The 22977-nt window shown below is 45.3% G+C and overlaps 1 protein-coding gene across 1 annotated transcript; it reads left to right on the top strand.

Moving 5' to 3' along the window:
* Positions 1-22386: 22386 nt before the first annotated feature.
* On the top strand, positions 22387-22977 carry LOC123440960. The gene has a single exon (XM_045117499.1). It carries the CDS (start codon positions 22412-22414, stop codon positions 22754-22756), a length of 345 nt encoding a protein of 114 aa, XP_044973434.1. The 5' UTR covers positions 22387-22411; the 3' UTR covers positions 22757-22977.

The following is a 22977-nucleotide window of genomic DNA, read 5'->3' on the forward strand; positions in this document are numbered from 1 at the left end:
TTTCTTCTTGTCGGCATTTTTCTTGTTCTTTTCTGATAATGCCTTGGCATCTTCTGACTCCTTGTACTCTTGAAATGCCTTCCAGTGATTCGCCTGCTTGGCTAGATACCCCTCGAATATTGGCACTTTCTTTGTCTTCTGATAGTTTTTCCATAGCTTCTTCTTCCAGCTACGGAACAGTTCGGCCATCTTCTTTAGAGTCCACTGCTTGACTTTGGCCCTCAGTTTTTTTGCGGCGTCTTCATTCTCACATTCTGGCAGGTTGAAATGTGACATGAGATCATTCCAAAGATTATCTTTGTACCTTTCGGCGACATAGTCACTATCGGCTGCCCCTTTGCGCTTGTTCCACTCCCGAACGCTGATCGGGACGTGATCCCTAACGAGAACTCCACATTTCTTCCTGAATGTGTTAGCAGCATTATTAGGAAGCTTGGGTTCGCCCTTAGGCAATATCACCTCAAAGGTGTAATGCGTCCGTGCATCCAACTTTTTTGTCGGGCGTCGTTTCGTAGCTTTGCTCGATATGGAGGCCTAAGAGGGAGAAACATTCGTCAAATGAATGTATATGTATACAATATAGAGCTATCTCCAATATTTTTCACATATTACAAGTGATTGTCGAACTTCATATGTATACCTCGCCGGACTTTATTATTTCCCCACGGGCTTCTCCACCGGCTTCTCCATCAGTGGAGCTATCACCTTCTCCGTCATTGGAGCTATCTCCTCCCCCATCGGCTTCATCTTCGTGTCGGTCGACCTCCATTCCATCTTCGGAGGGGTTTAGATATGACGACGAAGATTCAGCTGGTTCAATGTCGGGGGCGTCTTTGATTATATCTTCGAGAAGTTCTTCCTCTTCGAGGTTCCTGCTACGTGGATCCATAGTTTTGCAAAAAAACGGACATTTGATTAATTAATAAACTAACAAACTATATATGATGCAAAATAATTCTATTTCTATTTGCAAATAAATTCTAACTAAATAATTCCAACTAAATAATTCTAACTGAAATAATTCTATCTCTATTTGCAAATAAATTCTAACTAAATAATTCTAACTAAAATAATTCTATTTCTATTTGCAAATAAATTCTAACTAAATAATTCTATTTCTATTTGCAAATAAATTCTAACTAAATAATTCTATTTCTATTTGCAAATAAATTCTAACTAAATAATTCTGACTAAATAATTCTATTTCTATTTGCAAAATAATTCTAACTAAATAACTCTATTTGTATTTGCAAATAAAATCTAACTAAATAATTCTAACTAAAATAATTCTATTTCTGTTTGCAAATAAATTCTAACTAAATAATTCTAACTAAAATAATTCTAACTAAAATAATTCTAGCAAAATAAATATTAACTAAAATATTTCTATATCTAACTATAACTATATCTAACTAAATTCTAACTCTAAAATAATTCTATATCTAACCTAACTTCTATATCTAACCCTAATTCTATATCTAACTAAATTCTAACCCTAATATTTAACCCTAACCCTAACACTAACTAATTAACAAAATAACTAATTAACAAAAACCTTGCAGATATGGCGGGCGGGCGGCGCGGCTAGACGGCGGCACTGCGCGCGGCGGCGGCGCGATGGGCTATGGGCGCGGGCAATGCGGCGGCGCGGTGGGTTGGCGGCGTGGCAGCCTGACGGCGTCCTCGGAGACTCCTGGCGCACTAAACTGCTAAGTGCGAAGCGGCGGGGAAGAAAGGGCACCTTTTATACCCTCGGACCTTTAGTCCCGCGCGGTGGTTCAGCCTGGGACTAAAGGGGGGGGCTTTAGTCCCGGCCTGAATCACCGCCCGGGACTAAAGGCCTCGGCGGGGGGTTTCCAGCCCAGGTCCTTTAGTCCCGTTCTGTAGTACGGCCCGGGACTAAAGGCCTATTTTTTGTTTTCTTATTTTATTTGTTTTTTGCATATTTGAGAATATAAATAGTTATCTGTTTGCATATTTGAGAATTTGACAAAACAATGAAAATGAAAAGTGTTTGAAATTGAATAAATAATTCAAAACTATTTTATATTTTCAAAATTTATTATTTTGACTATCCAAAATATTAACTATTTTGTTATTTTCAATTAAAAACCATGTTTATTAAAACTCTTTTTGCATATTTGAGAATTTGACAAAACTATGATAATGAAAAGTGTATGAAATTGAATAAATAATTCAAAACTATTTTCTATTTTTCAAAATTAATTATTTTGACTATACAAACTATTAACTATTTTGTTATTTTCAATTAAAAACTATGTTTATTAAAATTCTTTTTGCATATTTAAGAATTTGACAAAACTATGAAAATGAAAAGTGTTTGAAATTGAATAAATAATTCAAAACTATTTTCTATTTTCAAAATTAATTATTTTGACTATCCAAACTATTAACTATTTTGTTATTTTCAATTAAAAACTATGTTTATTAAAATTCTTTTTGCATATTTGAGTATTTGAGAAAACTATGAAAATGGAAAGTGTTTGAAATTGAATAAATAATTCAAAACTATTTTCTATTTTCAAAATTAATTATTTTGACTATCCAAACTATTAACTATTTTTTTATTTTCAATTAAAAACTATGTTTATTAAAATTCTTTTTGCATATTTGAGAATTTGACAAAACTATGATAATGAAAAGTGTTTGAAATTGAATAAATAATTCAAAACTAAAAGGTTTAGTACATTCCATACGTGCATTAAATAAAAGGTTTAATACATTATTACATTATTGCACCAATATTCCTATCTATTATTTCTGTTTTCTTCTTGGTCGTAGCCATGGAGAATCTTCATCATTCAGTAGGATACTTGGGTCAGTTTTCACTTTGAAGGGCGGAATTTCATGAAACTTATTATAATCTACCGACATGTGTGTCTTGTCATCTACTCCCACGATGTTTCTTTTCCCTGAAAGAACTATGTGGCGTTTTGGCTCATCGGACGATATCTTCTTTTGCTGATTTCTTTTTCTAATTTTTGTAGACATGTCCTTCACATAGAAAACTTGAGCGACATCATTGGCTAGGACAAATGGTTCGTCCATGTACGCAAGATTGTTGAGATGCACTGTTGTCATGCCGTACTTTTGGTCTACAACTACCCCGCCTCCTGTCAGCTTCACCCATTTGCACCGAAACAAAGGGATCTTAAAAGTAGGTCCATAGTCAAGTTCTCATATCTCCTCTATGTACCCGTAATATGTTGCTAAACAGTGCCCATTCTCGTCTGTTGCATCAAAGCGGACACCACTATTTTGGTTGGTTCTCTTTTTATCTTGGGAAACTGTGTAAAATATATTCCCATTTATCTCATACCCTTGGAAAGCACATATAGTCGAAGATGGTGGCCTGGCCAAACAGTACAGCTGATCTCCAACGGTGTCGTCATTCATGAGATGTGTCTGCAACCAACTGCCAAAAGTCTTCTCGTGTTCCCCTTTAATCCAAGAGTCGGCCTTCCCCGGGTTTTCGGAGCGTATAATATTCTTGTGTCTCACGATATACGGAGCCACCACGGTGGAATTGTGTAGAAGTGTGTAGTGTGCTTCAGAGAAAGAATGCCCGTCCATACATACTTTTGTTTTCCTTCCTAGTGTGCCTTTTCCTGTCAGCCTACCCTCATACCGAGATTCAGGAACACCAATCGGCTTAAGGTCAGGAAGAAAGTCCACACGAAACTCAATGACCTTCTCTGTTCCATAGCCCTTGAAGATGCTTCCTTCTGGCCTAGCACGGTTACGAACATATTTCTTTAAGACTCCCATGAACCTCTCGAAGGGGAACATATTGTGTAGAAACACAGGACCGAGAATTCTAATCTCTTCGACTAGGTGAACTAGGAGGTGTGTCATTATATCGAAGAAGGATGGCGGGAACAACAACTCAAAGCTGACCAGACATTGGACCACATCAATCTGTAACCCTGATAGACTTTCTCGATCGATTACCTTCTGAGAAATTGCATTGAGGAATGCACATACCTTCACAATTGCCAGGCGAACATTTTCCGGTAGAATTCCCCTCAATGCAACCGGAAGCAATTGCGTCATAAGCACGTGGCAGTCATGAGACTTTAGGTTTTGGAATTTTTTGTCTTTCATATTTACGATTCCCTTTATATTCGACGAGAAGCCAGTCGGGACCTTGATACTGAAAAGGACTTCAAAGAAGATTTCCTTCTCTTCCTTAGTAAGAGCGTAGCTGGCACGCCCTTGAAACTGCCCTGGATGCATGCCATCTCTTCCTTTATGACGTTCTTGGTCCTCCCGTGCTTCCGGTGTATCTTTTGACTTCCCATACAAGCCCAGGAAGCCTAGAATATTCACGCAGAAATTCTTCGTCAGGTGCATCACGTCGATTGCCGAGCGGACCTCATGGACTTCCTAGTAGGGTAGCTCCCAAAATGTAGATTTCTTCTTCCACATGGATACGCGCTTATCAGGGCCGTTAGGAACATGTTGGCTGCCAGGACCCTTTCCAAAGATTATTTTTAAATCTTTGACCATACCAAATACTTCAGCACCAGTACGGATGACAGGCTTCCCCCGGGGTTCTGCCTTGCCAATGAAATGCTTGCCTTTTTTCTTTAAGGGATGCTTCGGCGGAAGAAAACGACGATTGTACGGGTACACATTCTTCCTAACTTTGTCCAGATATATACTTTCTGTCTGATCCAAACAGTGTGTGCATGCATTGTATCCCTTGTTTGACTGTCCTGAAATGTTACTAAGAGCAGGTCAATCATTGATGGTTACGAAAAGCAACGCTCAAAGGTCAAATTCCTCTTGTTTGTGCTCGTCCCACACACATACACCTGGTTCGGCGCACAGCTGTAAAAGTTCATCAACTAATGGCCTTAGGTACACATCAATATCGTTGCCGGGTTGCTTTGGACCTTGGATAAGCACTGGCATCATAATTAACTCCCGCTTCATGCACAACCAAGGAGGAAGGTTGTAGATACATAGAGTAACGGGCCAGGTGTTGTGAATGCAACTCTGCTCCCCAAAAGGATTCATGCCATCTGTACTCAGACCAAACCATAAGTTCCTTGCGTCACCTGCAAATCTCGGGAACTCTCTCTCAATTTTTCTCCACTGCCGACCATCAGCGGGGTGCCTCAACTTATCGTCTTTCATACCATCTTCCATGTGCCATCGCAACAACTTCGCATGATCTTTATTTCTGAACAGACGTTTCAACCGTGGTATTATAGGAGCATACCACATCACCTTGGCAGGAACCCTCTTCCTGGGTGGCTCGCCCTCAATATCACCAGGGTCATATTTTATGATCTTATACCGCAATGCAGTGCATACCGGGCATTTATCCATATTCTCGTAATTCTCACCGCGGTAGAGGATGCAGTCATTGGGGCATGCATGTATCTTCTGCACGTCTAATCCTAGAGGGCATACAAGCTTCTTTGCTTCGTACGTGCTTGCGGGCAATTCGTTCTTTCTTGGAAGCATCTTCTTCATCAGTACCAGCAACTTTTCAAATGACGAGTCAGTCACACCGGTCTCTCCTTCCACTTCAGCAATTCCAGTGTGCTACCCAGCTTCTTCTGGCCATCTTCACAAGTTGGGTACAACAATTTGTTGTGGTCCTGTAACATCTGCTCGAACTGCAACCTCTCCTTTTCCGTGTCGCAACCTCGTCGTGCATCAGAAATGACCCGGCCAAGATCATCAGCGGGCTCATCTGGTTCCCGTTCTTCATCCTGATCTTCTTCTTCATTGTCTTCCATTGCGGTATCAGCATACTCACGGAACATAGATCGGTAGTTGTCATCATCATTCTCTTCTTCTTCATCGTCGTCTTCCATCATAACCCCTCTTTCTCCGTGCTTGGTCCAAACATTATAGCCCGACATAAAACCGGACCGAAGCAGGTGGCTCTGAATGACTCTTGAGGAAGTGTAATACTTCTCATTCCGACATTCAACACATGGACAAAACATATAGCCACCACCATGCTTGTTCGCATCGACAACATCTCGAAAAGAATGCACGCCTTCTCTGTAAGCGGCTGTGCGTTGATCACCGTACATCCATGGATGGCTCATCTATGTTATACGACAGTATATCAAATACAATCACGATCCTAAAAATTAGTACCGCACGGTCTAAACGAGGAAATATAGTTGCTAACCTTTTAGAATAAGTAGAAATAAAGAGGAAGAGGTTTAAGCGTGGCTCGGGCATCTCATATCGTAGTTGTGTTCGGTGAACTGAAGCGGCATCGCTCTAACACACATTTAAACAAACAACTCTAGTCCATCCAAGAAAAATGGAGAGCTAGCACACACCCACACTCTTCTATCCAAGAAAAATGCAAGGAAGAGGGGAGAGGGGGGTTGTGGCCAATATATATAGGCAGAGGACTTTAGTCCCGGTTTGAGACACAAACTAGGACTAAAGGTGGCGCACATGCGGGCTGCACACCGCGTAGCCCTTTAGTCCCGGTTTGTGTCGACACCGGGACTAAAGGCTCCTTACGGGCCGGGACCAAAGCCTCGTGGGCGGCATTGCGATTTTGGGGCGACGTGGCCGGGCCTTTAGTCCCGGCCCAGATGGAGGCCGGGACTAAAGGTTCCAGGCCAAAGGCCCGTTTTCCACTAGTGACTCTACGGTAGTTGATCTCCTTCTTCTTCTCCGTAAGTCACTTCTTTGCACGCGACGAGGCATCTTACGGTCAATGTTCTCCGGCTTGCAAGATGAAATGGACGAAGGGTCGACGAGGCCGACTGCGTCTCCGTCGCGGTGGTCGGGGATGAACTGGAATACATATCACGCCGGCGGATGAGGACAGGTGGTGAGGATGGCGAGGTCTCGGGCGTGGGAAATATTGGAGGCGGTGGGAGGAGGAGGAAGGGTTTGAAGAATTTGGAGCAATCTGCGGTGGGGTCGGGCTATCGGGTTCTATGTGGCGGGGTGCGCCCGGGGTTTCCCATATCCTCCCCATATTTAGGTTGTATATGAAGGGTGCCGGTTGGTCCAAGTGTTTAAGGCCCATTTAAAGAATCCGGCTGGGTCGTAATTTTGTGTCCGGTCAGTGACCGGACAGCCTGTCTCAACGTTTGAGATGGATATGGGGTGTAGGTGTAGATGCTCTTAGAGCATCTCCAACAGCCTTTGTATATTGGATTGCTAAAAAATTATTGTAGCAAGAGGAGAGAAGATTTGCAAGCCAACATGTTTTTTTTTTGCTATGGTAGCCTTTGTATATTGAATTGCTATATTTGCACAAAACACACAATGACATGTGGGGACAGTTTCTCATAAACACATTGTACACAAGCATACGTACATGTATATGTGTACTAGCTTAACTCGCGTCCACATACACATGAACACACGCGTACACTTATACATGTAGCGCACACACACGTACACATGCAACACACACGTACACACATCACACACACGTACACGTACACGTACACATACACACGTGCACACACACTAGTACACGGACCCACCTGTCATTGAGACAAAAAGAGGCTTGCTAAAAATTACAAAATGGCAAATATGCAAAGTGTAGGTGCAAATATAGCAAACTTTGTAAAAAAATGATGAAGGATCCTTATATAAAGGTTGTTGAATTTTTTATTTATCAAGATTTATAAAATAACAAATAAGTGTAAATATATAAAGGCTGTTGAAGATGCTCTTAATGAGTTAGCTCAGCCGGGGCAAAGCAATGCTATACATGTGCAGGGCTATTTAATTGATGGGGACGAGGACACGTAGGCCTATTTGGTCTATAAGCTGACGGGGTGCGTCCGGGGTTTCCCATATCCTCTCCATATTTAGGTTGTATATGAGGGGTGCCGGTTGGTCCAAGTGTTTAAGGCCCATTTAAAGAATCCGGCTGGGTCGTAATTTTGTGTCCGGTCACTGACCGGACAGCCTGTCTGAACGTTTGAGACGGATATGGGGTGTAGGTGTAGATGCTCTTAGAGCATCTCCAACAACCTTTGTATATTGGATTGCTAAAAAATTAATGTAGCAAGAGGAGAGAAGGTTTACAAGCCAACATGTTTTTTTTTGGTATGGTAGCCTTTGTATATTAAATTGCTATATTTGCACAAAACACACAATGACATGTGGGGACAGTTTTTCATAAACACATTGCACACTAGCATACGTACATGTATATGCATACTAGCTTAACTCGCGTCCACGTACACTTACACACATGTAGCGCACACACACGTACACATGCAACACACACGTACACACACATCACACACATGTACACGTACACACAAAAAACACGTACACGTACACATACACATGCGCACACACACTAGTACACGGACCCACCTGTTATTGAGACAAAGTGAGGCTTGCTAAAAATTACAAAATGACAAATATGCAAGTGTGGGTGCAAATATAGCAAACTTTGTAAAAAAATGATGAAGGATCCTTATATAAAGGTTGTTGAATTTTTTATTTATCAAGATTTATAAAATAACAAATAAGCGTAAATATATAAAGGCTGTTGAAGATGCTCTTAATGGGTTAACTCAGCCGGGGCAAAGTAATGCTATACATGTGCAGGGCTGTTTAATTGATGGGGACGAGGGCACGTAGGCCTATTTGGTCTATAAGCTGAAAGCCACCGAGCCAAATATATTGGCATTAACCAAGACGGAACATTTGATTTCTAAATGTATATCTCTCCCTAATAATAAAGCAAATTCGGTATCTGGTCGTCTGTCATGGAGATTACCCTTAAAGTTTGCATTTATTACCCATCATGCCACCGGTAAGTAATAGAAAACGTTTCAGAAAGCAAAAAAATCTTGAACTGGGCCGGCCCATGTAAAAACCTCCTATATTACGCTCTGCATGCTGGGAGAATATCCAGCACACCGTATGGGCCGGCCCATGCACAGGCGCATGCTTTTAGTTCCGTTTATTTATTTATTTTCAGTTCTGTTTAATTTTTTTTTATTTTCAATAATTTAGAACTTCAAATAATCTTTAAAATTTTAATAAACTGAAAATTATAAATCAACATATTTTAAAAAATAAAATGTTTGTGACTTCAAAAACTGCTCGGAGTTTTGTAAAAAATTATCGCATATACAATAAAATGTTTGTTCAATCAGAAAAGTCCATGATTTCAAATACAATTCCATGTATTAAAAATTATTAAAGGCATTTAACAAAATGCTTTCTAATTCAAAATATGTTAATGAATTTAAAAAATGTCCTCAAATTTTAAAAATAGCTAATGCCTGTTTTGATAGTTTCTTTTTTTATTTAAAATTTTCGGTTCCATTTTTGTTTATTTCTAATTTAAATAATTTAGAATTACAAAAACTTTTGCATATTAAAAAAGAGGAATTTTGAATTAAATGCTGAAGAAAACATAAAATGTTTGTGGATTCAAAAAAAGCACCGGATTATTATATTTTTTTGCAAATTCCAAAACAATGTCCATGAATTTAATAAATATATTACTGATTTATAAAAATGTTTGTTTATTCAGAAAAACTTCATGCGTTTCAAAAAATGTTTGTGAATTTAAAATAAAATCCTCCAACATAAAAAATTATGTTCGTCTTTTCTTGAACTGGTTGCCAATTCAAAAGAAAATATTTAAACCCGTTCGAAATATAAAAAATATTCACGATTTTTAGTAAATGTTTGTAAATTGTAAAAAATGTTCTCGATTTTAAAATTGTTTCCATATTTATAAAATTCTTCATGAAAGATCTAATGTATGTAGTTAAACATTAATACTTTTAAGTCTTTGTGACAATATAACTTTGTGAATTTTGAAGAATTAATTGTTGGATGGATCAAATTATTATTGTATGTTTTTTTAAAAAAATATTGAAATTCAGTATAAATCTTTGAGTTACCACGATTTTTGACAACCATGATATATATTTTTTGACAATGTAAATATTGCTTCAACTTGTGAATAAATTTAAAAGAAGAAACATTTTCTTGCATTTGTGCATAAAATTTTAAAATCAAGCGATGATATATGAACATAATGTGATCACCATCATTGGACATTATGTTTTTATCTTCCGTGGCAACGCACGGGCCATTTTGCTAGTATATCCTATATACAAAAAAATATCGTTCATCAATGAAAAATAAAAAAATTGATTTCTATTTACAATAAATTAACCTTTCATTGTATTGACCACGTCCGCCACGTCTGTTCGCCTTGCACTCTTCCTGTTCATTTCTACCCCAATTGTTGGCAACGTCGGCCAAAAGGCACTCTAATTTTTTTGGCTTGCCTACGAGTTTTTTTTTTTTGAAACATAGTACAGAGCAAGCGTTCATAAACACGTGCATACACTCATCCTTATAAACACATACATGCACACCCTCCCATTATGAGCACCTCTGAAAGACTAAGACGGCATATCATCTTGAGATTTACAAAATCATTGTAGGCGCCTCGTCGTCGACGGAAACATCTCCTTCTACTAAAAACGTACCGCCAGAAATTCTGAAATACATCTAATAATAATGCAAGCACCAGAATTTGAACTCTCGTGGATTAAAGATACCATGTCCCTTTAACCATCCAACTACACATTGGTTTGCGTCTTGCCCAGGAGTTGACGGGGCTACCCTGATCCAAACAGCTTGGCAACTCCGTAAGTCCTATGATCGAATTGTTAAATCAAATCACGTAGGTACGTTTATCGTTTACCGATGATAAACAAATTCCAAGTATTACGGCTTGCGTGTCTCCAAGTCATATTATTAGAGCAATTCGCCGACCTATTTTGTCCGCGCGCGTTCATTTGTGTCGACGCGAACAGAAATTCAACGCATCGACGCAAACGCACGCGCGTTCGTTTTTCATCCGCCTGTTAACCCATTCGCGGCCCAAATTTGGGACTCAATTGCGTCGGCGCGAACACGAGGCGGACCCACGCGACGCGCGATAACAAGTTCACCTGGCACATCCGCCCCCGCGCCATTTCCCTCCAATTTTCAAAACCTACCGCCAACGCGCATCATGGACAACGCTCTCGATGCCGCCGTCGGCCTCGCCTCGTCCGGCCTCGCTTCTGCCCCCTCCGGCAAAGGCAAGTCCCGCGCCCCTCGCAAGACCGCAGCGCCGTGCAAGAAGAAGCTGACACCGGAGGAGCGGGACATGCAATCGGTCAAGAGGAAGGGCTGGAGGCATGCGGCGGACGCAACAGAAGAAGTTGCGGCCGCCTCCGCGCAGCAGGAGGACACCAACGCAGCGTTGCTTCGGCAACAAGAGGAAGGCCCTTTTCTACCTAGGGTTAAACCCTGGCCAGTACGAGCTCGTCGCCACCGCAATGACAATGGCCAGCACCGGCTCGTCCGCGTTCCCACGGTTGGTGCTACCGGAGTCGCCGCGCGGGTCGGCGGCGCACCCGATCCTCGGCTTCCACGTCTACCCGCAGACCTCCCGACTCTCCTGGGAATGCTCGGCGGAGGTGAGAGTGGTGGCTCCCGCACCCATCGACCTCAACGCCACATCGGTGGCCGGTGCCTCGTCATCTGGAGGGACCAGGAAACACACGCGGGAGATGCCAGCCATCTTGCTACCCGGCGCCCGCAACCTATTCGACACAATAACTGCGGCCACTCCCGATGAGACAGGCATCCGTTTCATGTAGAACATCATCTTCCAGGATGGCTAGGCGGCCGTAGGTGGGCCAAACGCGGCTGGCTACGATCCTGATGAGACCCAAAGTCAGGACGACCGAGGGCCCTTCACGCCACACGACGCCTTCATGCATGACCAGGTCGGCTTGGACCTGAACGGCTTCCCGTTCGATCACGAGTTCCCATAGGACTACGGTCTCAAGGAAGAGGCTGGCATTGTATGTCGTCCGCTGTCATGATGCCGACATGAACTTTGGTGAGCGGCATGGTCGTTGCCCTTTTAAATTAGCACGCGGACATGAAATGGGTCGCCTGCGTTGGACGCACGACCGATCGACAATAAAAATTGGGCGGAAGCTGAGCTTGAGGCCGACCCAAACAGACAAAAAGCGGACAAAATCACCATTCGTTTGGATAGACCGGTTAAAGTTGCTCTTATTATTTTGGTGATAGACAATATACTTGCCAATTGTGGTTTACCAATGTCCGTGCATGCGTCTATATTAAACTTTATGCTCTGTATTTGTGTTTTTTTTTTGTTAAACCTATTTCATGTCTAGCACATGGCATCAGTTTATCAAATTCGTAGTGGCACTCGCGGACGTCTGACTCTTCCAAATAGCATGTGACTATCTTCTTTCCTGACAAAAATACGTGCTAGCTGTCAAGTACTGTATGTTTGGTGGTATTTTCTTATCTTTTTTTTTTTCATCAATCACGTGTAGGTACATGTGACCGACGTTTGACGGGCTGGATTTACAAATTTTGACTGTAGATATACCTTGTTTGCGTGCCCAAAAAAAACCTAAAATTCCTAATAATAGACCAAAATCCCCTACACGATTAGTTACAAAAGCTTTTTGACAAGCACTCGCTGCGATTGGTCGTGTAAACCAAAAGCCTATCAATAAATAAGAACACATTCCCACGAGTTCCTAAAAAAAAAAATTGTATCAAATTGGAGCTAGTAACCAATCCCAACATAGAAGTATTGAAAAAAGGTACAAATTGAAATCAAATTGAAATGTGAATTGTCCGAACTACATAGAAGGGAATTCTATATCCATATATCGGATTAGATAACGAATCTAACCTAGGAATATATAATATAATATCAATATCCTATATACATTTGTTTGACATCGAATAATATCTACAGGCTCATGCATAGTACTTCCTCCGTTCCTAAATATAAGTCTTTTAAGAGGTTTTACTAAAAGGACTACGTACGGAAGTATATAGACATATTTTAGAATATAGATTCATCCATTTTACACCGTATGTAGCCCTCTAGTGAAATCTTTAAAAAGACTTATATTTAGGAACGGAGGGAGTACAGCAAATCAAGCTACTGCATGTGGGTAAACGGGTCCTCATGCATGCATAGGAGTACATAAGCTCTTGCACAGGCTGAGAGACACAGATCGATATTGTCCAACACAAATGGGGGCCATGAGAGGTGCCCGGTACCTGCCCTCGATCTACTATATGCCCGCAGCGCTGCTCGTACTGAGATTTGCAACACTCTCCTCCACAGCTAGCCACTACCATGGACAGAAAGGTGTGCATCTCACTCGTAATCCTCGCGCTTATGCTCGCTGGTTCGGACATGACGGCGTTCGCAGGCAACACCGCCAGCATCGACGTGGCGGTGGCGGTGTCTTTCCGGCAGCCGATGCCAACGCCGTCATCGTGGTCGCCGGTGAGGCTGGCGGACGGCGTGGCGGTGGAGGAGGCGCACCGCCGCGTCCTCGGAGGCTTTTACACGCCAGCCCTGAACCCCAAAGGGCCAGACTGCCTCGGTCCGTGCCTTAAGCCCGGACAGCCGTACACCGACCATGGATGCAAAAGCATTTACCTCTGCCGCAACAAGCCTCCCTGAATGGACCAGCACTACGTACGGGCGTCGACGCAACCTCCATTCCTGCAGCCCGGCGTCCGTCCATGGGTGCACTCGCGCTTCCCGTCCATCCATTTTCTATTTCCATTTCCATTCTGCATTTCGTACTGCTATTGTTAATCCGTGTTCTATTTCCATTTCCATTCTGCATTTCATACTGCTATTGCTACTCCCTCCGTTCCTAAATATAAGTTTTTTAAGCGATTTCACTAAAGGACTACATACAGAGCAAAATGAGTGAATCTACACTCTGAAGTATGTCTATATACATTCGTATGTAGTCGTCTAGTGGAATCTTTAAAAAAACCTATATTATGAAACGGAGGGAGTATATAGTAGGGAGTATATGTTGAAATAACCTTTTCCAAAGGAAACTTTTGGTACCATCTCCCTGCAGAGTATGCACAGTTGTGATTTGTAAAGTGATTCCCTCTGATGAACCGAAATCAACGTTATCTTAAGTCTAGTTTGTTTTTTTTCTGTTAAATTATAAAAGCAAAAGAAATGCCGTAGAACATTTTGTTCTACGGTTTGGGGCTTAAAGAAAACAGTATGTACTTCGCCATAGCATGTGCATTTGAATTATAATGGTATTGGTATGGTATTTTTCACGTGAATGCAATCTTCTATTAAATCTTGGCCGTCGCATGAGGCTGATACGACAGCACCGGCCTCCCGATACTATGCTTGGACAGCCTAATATAAACAATAAACACACGAGGTACATCCAAAAAGTTCGACAAACAGTACACAATATGAAACAAATAAGGGAAAAGATTACATCCCACCGGCTGATCCGGTTGATCCATCCGCCGCCCGCTCGTTCGTTAGATCTCGCCTCGATCACAAACCATTTTCCGAAACTGGCTCGTTGTTTCAGAAACTGGAACGTTGTTTCAGGAATGGGTGCTGAAGCTGGAGCACTCCAGGTTCCTCGTCGAGGCTCCTCTGCTACCGGGGACGAGCCTGCCGGAGTCCAGCGAACCGCCGCCGCCGTCGGTCCTCGCCAGCTCGCCGGATCCCCACCTCGCCGACGAGATCCAGCCCCTCGCCGGATCCCCACCTCGCTGGATCGCCGGATCCCCACCTCGCCGACGAGATCCAGCCCCTCGCCGGATCCCCACCTCGCTGGATCACCGGATCCCCACCTCGCCGACGAGATCCAGCCCCTCGCCGGATCCCCACCTAGCTGGATCGCCGGATCCCCACCTCGTCGACGAGATCCAGCCCCTCGCCGGATCCCCACCTCGCGCGCCGAACAAGGAGGTGTGCGGCGCGGACGCCGGCGAGCTCCCGCCGCCGGGGAGCTTCTCTGCCTCGCTGGAGATGCATCCCTGCTCGCGCGCCCGACTCTCCGTTGAGCATGGATCCCGGCTGCAACGTGACTTTCGTTGCAAAAATTTCTGAAACTTGACCATTGTTGCAAAAAATTCTTCCGTAAAAATACCTATGTTATAGAAAGACGAAGAAAAAAAATCTGCAACAAGCAAATTGTTTCTGAAACTCGACCGTTGTTTCAGGAATTAACGGATCCAAAGTTTATTTCTTGCAACAAAGCGAAAGTTTCCGCAACTCGAGCGTTGTTTCAGGAAATAACTATTGACCTTGCGGCGGGGATGCGGGGCGTTAGATCGGCATCCGACGGCTAGCTAGGTGACGGATAATTTTTAAAAATCATCCATATAAAAATATAAAAACTATTACCTCCATATAAAAATATAAGACGTTTTGGTAAGGAGTACGTCGGACGTGGTGTGGTTAGGTGGCTACCAGCCTAGGGTTTTGCGCCGCCGCCGCCATGGGTGACCTGCAGGACCCTGCTGTGATCTAGCGGTCTCCGTCCATGAGTCTACATCCGAACCCGCTCCCCGTATTAGGGAAGGAGTCTACGCCCCCGGCCGTGCCCAGGTGGAAGTCTAAGTCGTCTACGTCTCGGTCTTGGCGAGGAAGGAAAGATCGCTCGTACGCGAACGTGATGAACAAGGAAACTGAGGAGGAAATACGCGTTATAAACGATCAGTTCCGTCAGGAGTCTCCTACTCAGTTCAAGCCTTGCGTGTTTCGTTCGACCGGGATCGCCCACGCCTCGGATAGCCAAATTAGGTCACCGTCAATGTCGTCCGCCGGTGATGGGGGTGAACGGGGGGGGGGGGGGGGCTAGTGAGGGCCCTACCCACCCGAAGTCATCTGGTTTCGACAAGATGGTGCCAAAGCAAGATAGACGGGACCAGCTCGCGCTCCTGGAGGAGATTGACAACACCAACAACTAGGATGAGAGGGTCGGCGTGGGGCTTGACGGCCCTGATATCCGAGTCGATGGTGTGGTGGACTTTGATGATGACGTGGTTGCTGAAGAAGAACCGGAGGTAGAGGAAGGAGCGGTGCCGCCACGGTGGAGACTCTTGGGGAGATATGTCAGTCTGGGTAGACCCAATGTGGATGACATGACAGAACACTTTAGCGAGGTCTGGAAGGTGCGAACAGGCCTGAATATAGCCAGAATCAAGAACAATTGGTATGCCATCACGTTCTTCTCAGAAGGGGATCATAAGTTTGTTGCTCGTGGAGGGCCCTGGATCTACAAGGGGAATGCTCTCATTGTCGGCCAGTTCAAAGCAGGGGAGCAACCGTCAGAGGCGGAGCTTAATTCTGTTCCGGTCTGGGTTCGTGCCTATAATGTTCCTTGGGACAAACAGACCATTGCGTACGGGGCCTTCCTCGGTGGCTTGCTTGGGAAAACTATGGAGGTGGATGCCGAGGCGGATGGCAGTAGGGTACGTGAGTTCCTCCGTATACGGGTAGACCTATCCCTAAGTCGCCGCCTCCAAACCAAGATCACTGTCGGCAGAGAGCCAGCGAAGAAGGTTATCTATCCACTACGGTACGAGAGAGTCTCACACTACTGCTTCTGGTGTGGGTTCATCGGCCATGATGATAATCAGTGTGAAAAAAAGAGATTGGGAGTCCCCTCCAGAGCTTATGATGAGGTTCTACGTTGCTCACCGTATCGTAAGTTCGAGAACCGGTCAGCCTTTGTTGCTCTGAGTGCCCAAACAGCTGCCAAACGCGGCCTACACTTTGAAAGCAACGCTCCATCTGAGGTGCTTGGCCAGCCAAGGGAGAATCGCAGAGGAAGAAGGCATCAACAACAGCAACAAGCACGTGATATCCCAGTGCGAGTGGATGCACGGGATGGATTTGGGGAAAGATATAATGAAGCAGGGGCAAATATGGATGCTGAACTGGCCGACCGAGTCAAGTCTATGCAGGTGCAGCTGGACGGCAAATTAACAAAGACCAGCCATGGACGATGTAATCGGGCTTCATCAGAACCTCCGGCGTTTGTGTTCCCCGGAGGGAGGGTGCCTGATCCATTCCCGTTTTCAGTTCAACCAGGCAGTTCCACTAGCAACAGCAGTCGTCTGGGGAGTTCACACATGATCCCAGCCCTCCGTGGGCTAGGGTATTCCATGGAATCCTCACAGTGTGTATCAGACCAGCACATGCAGGAGGCGGACTCTGTGTTAGGGAAAAGATTTACGCGCATGATACAAGGGGAAGAGGTGACCTCGGGGGAGGGTGGAGCTGAGTCGGATGGCAAAAAACCTACTGGCAGCAAGCAGAAGAGGGGGAAATTGTTGTATCTGGAGAATGGTCACGATGCGAAGAAAAACAAGGAGGAAGCAACCGTGGTGGGGCACATGAAGGCAACCGGCCAGGGGGCCGCCGGTAAACTGACGGGGTCGGAGGAACCGCCCCGTCAGGAGCCATGAATTGGATAAGTTGGAACAGTCGTGGGGCGGGGAACCCCTCGACAGTTCGCGAGCTTGCTCCTTGGTAAGGTCGCATTCCTCGAGCCTCGTCTTCCTTTGTGAGACTTGGCAAAATAAAGAAAAAATGTATCGGCTACGGAGTAGATTAGGTCTCTTGGGTTTTGTTGGAGTTAGTAGCTCAGGGAGAAGTGATGGTCTAGCCCTGTTCTGGCATGATTCTATGTACGTGGATGTACAAGAAGCAAATGAAAGATTTATTGATGTGTTCTTATGGTTGTCTTCTGACGAGCCTCTTTGGAGGGCTACATTTATTTACGGCGAACCGCGTGTGGAGCATAGGCAATCGATGTGGGACAAGATCAGGAGACTCCATGCTCAAAGCACACTCCCCTGGGTTCTCATTGGGGATTTTAACGAGGCTATGTGGGACTTCGAACATCAATCAGAGACTCCAAGACCCCTTGGCCAAATGCTTAATTTTAGAGACGCTCAGGAAGCCTGTGGACTTACTGATCTTGGGTTTTCAGGGCACCCCTTCACATATGATAATAGGCGCAGCGGGCGAGGTAATGTCCAAGTCCGCCTGGACAGAGCCGTGGCGTCAAATAATTGGCGGGATATGTTTGTGCATGCCTCGGTGGCTCATTTGGTGTCGCCAGCATCGGATCATAGTCCAATCCTGCTGCAGCTCTCGCTGGATCGGGACACCCCACCTCGTAGCAGCCACCAATATGAATTGATGTGGGAAAGATCACCGGTACTTGAAGCTATCATAGCAAATTCTTGGGCACGAAAGGGAACAAAACGGAACTTGGGCGATATCAAGGAGACCCTTACGGCTGTGATGTCTGACTTGCGTACATGGAGAAACAAAACCTTTGGTAATGTAACACGGGAATTGCAGAAATCACGATCTAGACTGGAAGAACTTACCCATATGAATGCAGACCGTCGGGAGATTCGCATGGAGATGGACAAGATGAATGAGTTACTGTATAGGGAAGAAATGCTCTGGCTACAAAGGTCTCGTATCCAATGGCTTAAGGAGGGGGACAGAAACACTAAGATGTTCCATCGGAAGGTTGTGTGGCGGGCAAGGAAAAACAAGATCAGAAGCTTAACTGACGAAACAGGGGTTGTGCACACTGACCAGGCTGCATTGCTGCTCACGGCAAATACATACTTTGGCAACATGTTCAGGGCTGATCCTAACCTGGACCAAGGGGCTGTGCTTCAGTACATCCTCCCCAAGGTTTCGGTGGATATGAATGATAACCTAGGAAAGGAGTTTACTGACGAGGAAATATCCAATGTTATGTTTCAGATAGGGCCGCTGAAGGCGCCAGGCCCGGACGGGTTCCCTGCACGGTTCTTTCAGCGACATTGGTCGGTGATGAAGGAGGACATTACTAAGGTAGTAAAACTTTTCTTTGCTACGGGGGTAATGCCCCAAGGGGTTAATAGCACCGTCATAGTACTGATTCCCAAAACTGATTCGCCCTCTCAGCTCACTGATTTTAGGCCTATTAGCTTGTGCAATGTCATCTATAAGGTCATTGCTAAATGCCTTGTTAACAGACTCAGGCCTATATTGCACGAGCTAGTCTCCCCAGCCAAAAGTGCTTTTGTCAAAGGAAGGTTAATCACGGATAATGCCTTAATTGCCTTCGAATGTTTTCATGCAATAAAACAGGAGAAGGACCCGGAGCATAGTTTCTGCGCCTATAAACTTGACCTCTCAAAGGCTTATGATCATGTCGACTGGACATTCTTGGAACGAATGATGCAACAGCTCGGATTCTCTCATCGGTGGGTGTCTTGGATCATGACGTGTGTCACCTCGGTGAGCTATAATGTCAAAATCAATGGAGTCCTCTCGGATTCGTTCGCTCCAACACGTGGACTTCGGCAGGGAGATCCCCTCTCCCCTTACTTATTCCTTTTTGTTGCTGATGGTCTTGATGCTGTTCTTAACCACGCAACTGCATCAAATGATATCTCGCCGCTTCGGGTCTGTCCCCGTGCCCCAGGAATATCTCATCTCCTCTTTGCGAATGACACACTGCTGTTTTTCCGGGCCAATGAGGTAGAAGCAGCTCAAGTCAAAGCGGTGCTGGCTACATATACCTGTGCTACTGCACAACTTGTTAACCCAGCTAAATGCTCAATCTTGTTTGGTCCTTCTTGTCCTGTAGAAAGGAAACAGGAGGTAATGCAGACTCTCAACATTGTCACTGCGAGCTTTGAGGAGAAGTACTTAGGGTTCCCTACACCGAATGGGCGCTTTTCTCGGGGAAAGTTACAAAATCTGCAACAACAAATGACTAAGAGGATCATACAATGGGGTGAGCTTATGTCGCAAGCCGGAAGGGAAGTTCTGATAAAAGCGGTTGCGCAGGCCCTTCCCACCTTCCTTATGAGCTTATTCAAATTTCCGAGAAGCACCTGTGATGATCTTGGCAGGATGGTACGCAGCTTTTGATGGGGTGCATACAGAGGTAAACGGAAAACACACTGGAAGGCCTGGGAGTCACTGCTTAAACCAAAGGCGGCTGGAGGTATGGGGTTTAAGGACTTTCGGCTTTTTAATCAAGCGATGTTGGCTCGACAAGCCTGGAGGCTACTTGTGAACCCTGATAGTCTATGCGCTACAATGCTGAAAGCTAGATACTTTCCTAATGGCCGGCTGAAAGACACAGTGTTCACATCAAATGCGTGGCAAACATGGCATTCTATTGTTCATGGGCTAGAACTATTGAAGGAGGGGCTGGTGTGGCGTATTGGGAATGGGAAGTCTGTCAGGATATGGCGGGATGCCTGGATCCCTCACCCGGTTGGGAGATCACCAATCTCCCAGCAAGGGAGGTGTCGTCTCCGCAGGGTCGGCGAGCTGCTCGATGAGCATGGAGCCTGGAGAGGGGGACTGCTGCGTCAACATTTCATGCAGGTAGACGTCCAGGAAATTCTGAAGATTAAAGCGTCCCCTCGCCTAGGGGACGATTTCTTGGCGTGGGGGGCTGATCGTACTGGTATCTTCACCGTACGGAGCGCATATAGGCTGGCGCTCGAAGGGAAACTGCGCTCCTCTACAGCAGCATCGAGCACTGCACCTGATGGACGGCATGCCGTCTGGGCATTACTATGGGGAAGCTCTGCCCCCCCCCCCCCGAAGGTGCGAGTATATATTCGCTTGGAGATTGGCCTCTAACTCTCTAGCTACTTGGTCCAACAAACATGCACGTCAGATGGAGGTTACTGATACCTGCCCCTTGTGCGGACTTGAGAGGGAGGACAACTTCCATACTTTCTGCAGATGTCCAAGGGCAGTAGAATTGTGGAGAGCCATGGCGCAAGTATGGAGGATTCCAAAGCTGGAAGATGTTCGTAATACAGGGCCTGAATGGGCATTACACCTCCTGGCCAGTTGCGACGAGGGAGATCGGCTTCGGCTCTCCATGCTGCTTTGGAGATGCTGGTTCGTACGCAACGAGATCGTCCACGACAAACCTGCGCCACCCATTGAGGTCTCACGTAACTTCCTCCAGAGTTATGTTACCTCCCTCTTGGGTATCCAGCAATTCCCCATGGGCGACTGGGACAAGGGGAAGATGGTGATACAAGACAGAGCGGGCCAGCCAGAGGCGCCGAGCCGAGCTGCAGCTCGGGCGAACCACAAGTGGGTACCTCCACCGGAGAGCTGGACTAAGTTAAATGTTGATGGATCATACAATCCAAACGACGGTACGGCGGGGGCTGGCATGGTACTCAGAGATCACAATGGAAACATCATCTTCTCGGCCTGTCGATCACTATGGTCGTGCCTAGATGCCCTCCATGCGGAACTGGCGGGATGTATGGAAGGGCTAGCCCTAGCACATCAATGGACAGAACTACCAGTTATATTGGAATGTGACAGTCTTCAAGCAGTCCAGATGATCAACAACACCAGCGGCAATCGATCGGAGTACGCCATGGTGGTAGCAGAGGTGAAAAGGCTTATGGGTGAAAGGGAGTGTAAGGTGGCTCATATTTCTCGGTTTCAAAACCATATTAGTCATGTAATAGCTAATTTTGGTAGAACGGAGGACCGAACCATGGTATGGATTCAGTCTGGTCCTCTAGATGTCCCTAACCTGTGTAGGGATGAACTCCCAACTGCTTGAGCAATACACTCCCTCGCAAAAAAAAAGGAGTACGTCGGACTTCAAAGCAGCCAGAGTCTAAAGTTTTGACAACATCCGTCAGGCCGCCGCCGTTGGCTACTCATCTCCTTAGTCCCCGCTCTCTCCGGAACAACAAAATGAGGCATGCGCTCGCTCAGGACACGGAAATGATTAATGTTTTCACTTTCAAACCGGGAGCACGTTTTTACCCTTTCTGAACCGGAAGCACGTGTTTTCTTTTTTGCAACAGGCACGGCGGTGTCGGACATAAACATGGGGACAAAAGGAATACATGCAGCGATTGTGAAATAAATCTCTCTGCGATAAGCAAAATTTACCAATTGCGAATTTATTTTTAAGGGTCGGTCTTCGAATTGGGAAGCTTATAATTTAGCTAAATTTTCTAGTCTTTAGATGTTGGTTGCCATGTGTGGCTAGGGGATCCCCACGATCGTCTTATCATTCATGTAAAACTTACCATTATTCAATACATGTGTGGTTTACGACTAAAAAAAACTTAATGGTTTGTCTAAAATAAAAGAAAAGCTACCCCACACACAAAAATTGGCCTGCACGTACCTCGCACTCTGCAGGCTGCATGTAGATGCAGTGCAGTGCAGGTGAGAGATCTATGTCAGAACCTAAGCAGAGCTTGATTGTAACTAAAGGTGTTCGATCGACCGGGTTCTCAGACACAACAAACAAGGCACCTCCGACACCAAAACCTTCCATGGAAGCAAGCAGTTAGGGTAACTGGAAGCAACATAAAGAACTATTTGGCGGGTGGTCCTATCAGCTAGCGGCTAGAGATTGGGCCATGACAGCTGCCTGACACCAAATTAACCTTGATGTATATATAAATCGGTGCACCCATCACACGGTTGCCCATCATAAACAGATCCATTAGCTAGCCAGCTACCATGGGCAGAAATGTGTGCGTCTCTTTTCTGCTCCTTGCGCTTGTGCTCGCTGGCCCGGACACCGCGGCCGCGGCGGTCTACAACGTCGACAAAGCGGTGATGCCAAGGTTGTCATCGTCGATGAGGCTGGAGGATGGCGTCGCGCCCGAGCTCGCGCTGGTGACGGCGGTGGACGTGCACCGCCGCGTCTACGGCTCCGGCGACATCACCAAGGAATCCCTGGACCCCAACAAGCCACGATGCGTCCGCAACTGCCCGGCGCCGGCAGGTTATCCGTACACGGGCCGGGGATGCAACAAGTACTACGATTGCCGTACGTCAAGGACAATGGCAGTTAGCAAGTGAACGAAACGGCGATATCGCCAAGGAATCCGTGTTCTATTTCGAATTTCACTTTGCATGCATTCCTGTACCCTGTTTTTTAACATGTTCCCGTATCGTTCTTGCTGTCGCCATATGTTTCGAAATAACTATTCTTAGCATGTCTTGAAATTAATAACTTGGCGCTACGTCTTGTTGGTACGATTGTGAAGTGGCATGATTGCACCATCCGGCTGCTGATCGAA

This window comes from Hordeum vulgare, chromosome 3H, assembly GCF_904849725.1.
Source record: "Hordeum vulgare subsp. vulgare chromosome 3H, MorexV3_pseudomolecules_assembly, whole genome shotgun sequence".
Classification (NCBI taxonomy): Eukaryota; Viridiplantae; Streptophyta; class Magnoliopsida; order Poales; family Poaceae; genus Hordeum; species Hordeum vulgare.

Coding starts and splice junctions, on each gene's coding strand:
- LOC123440960 (XM_045117499.1), top strand. CDS start 22,412: ATGGGCAGAAATGTGTGCGTCTCTTTTCTGCTCCTTGCGCTTGTGCTC.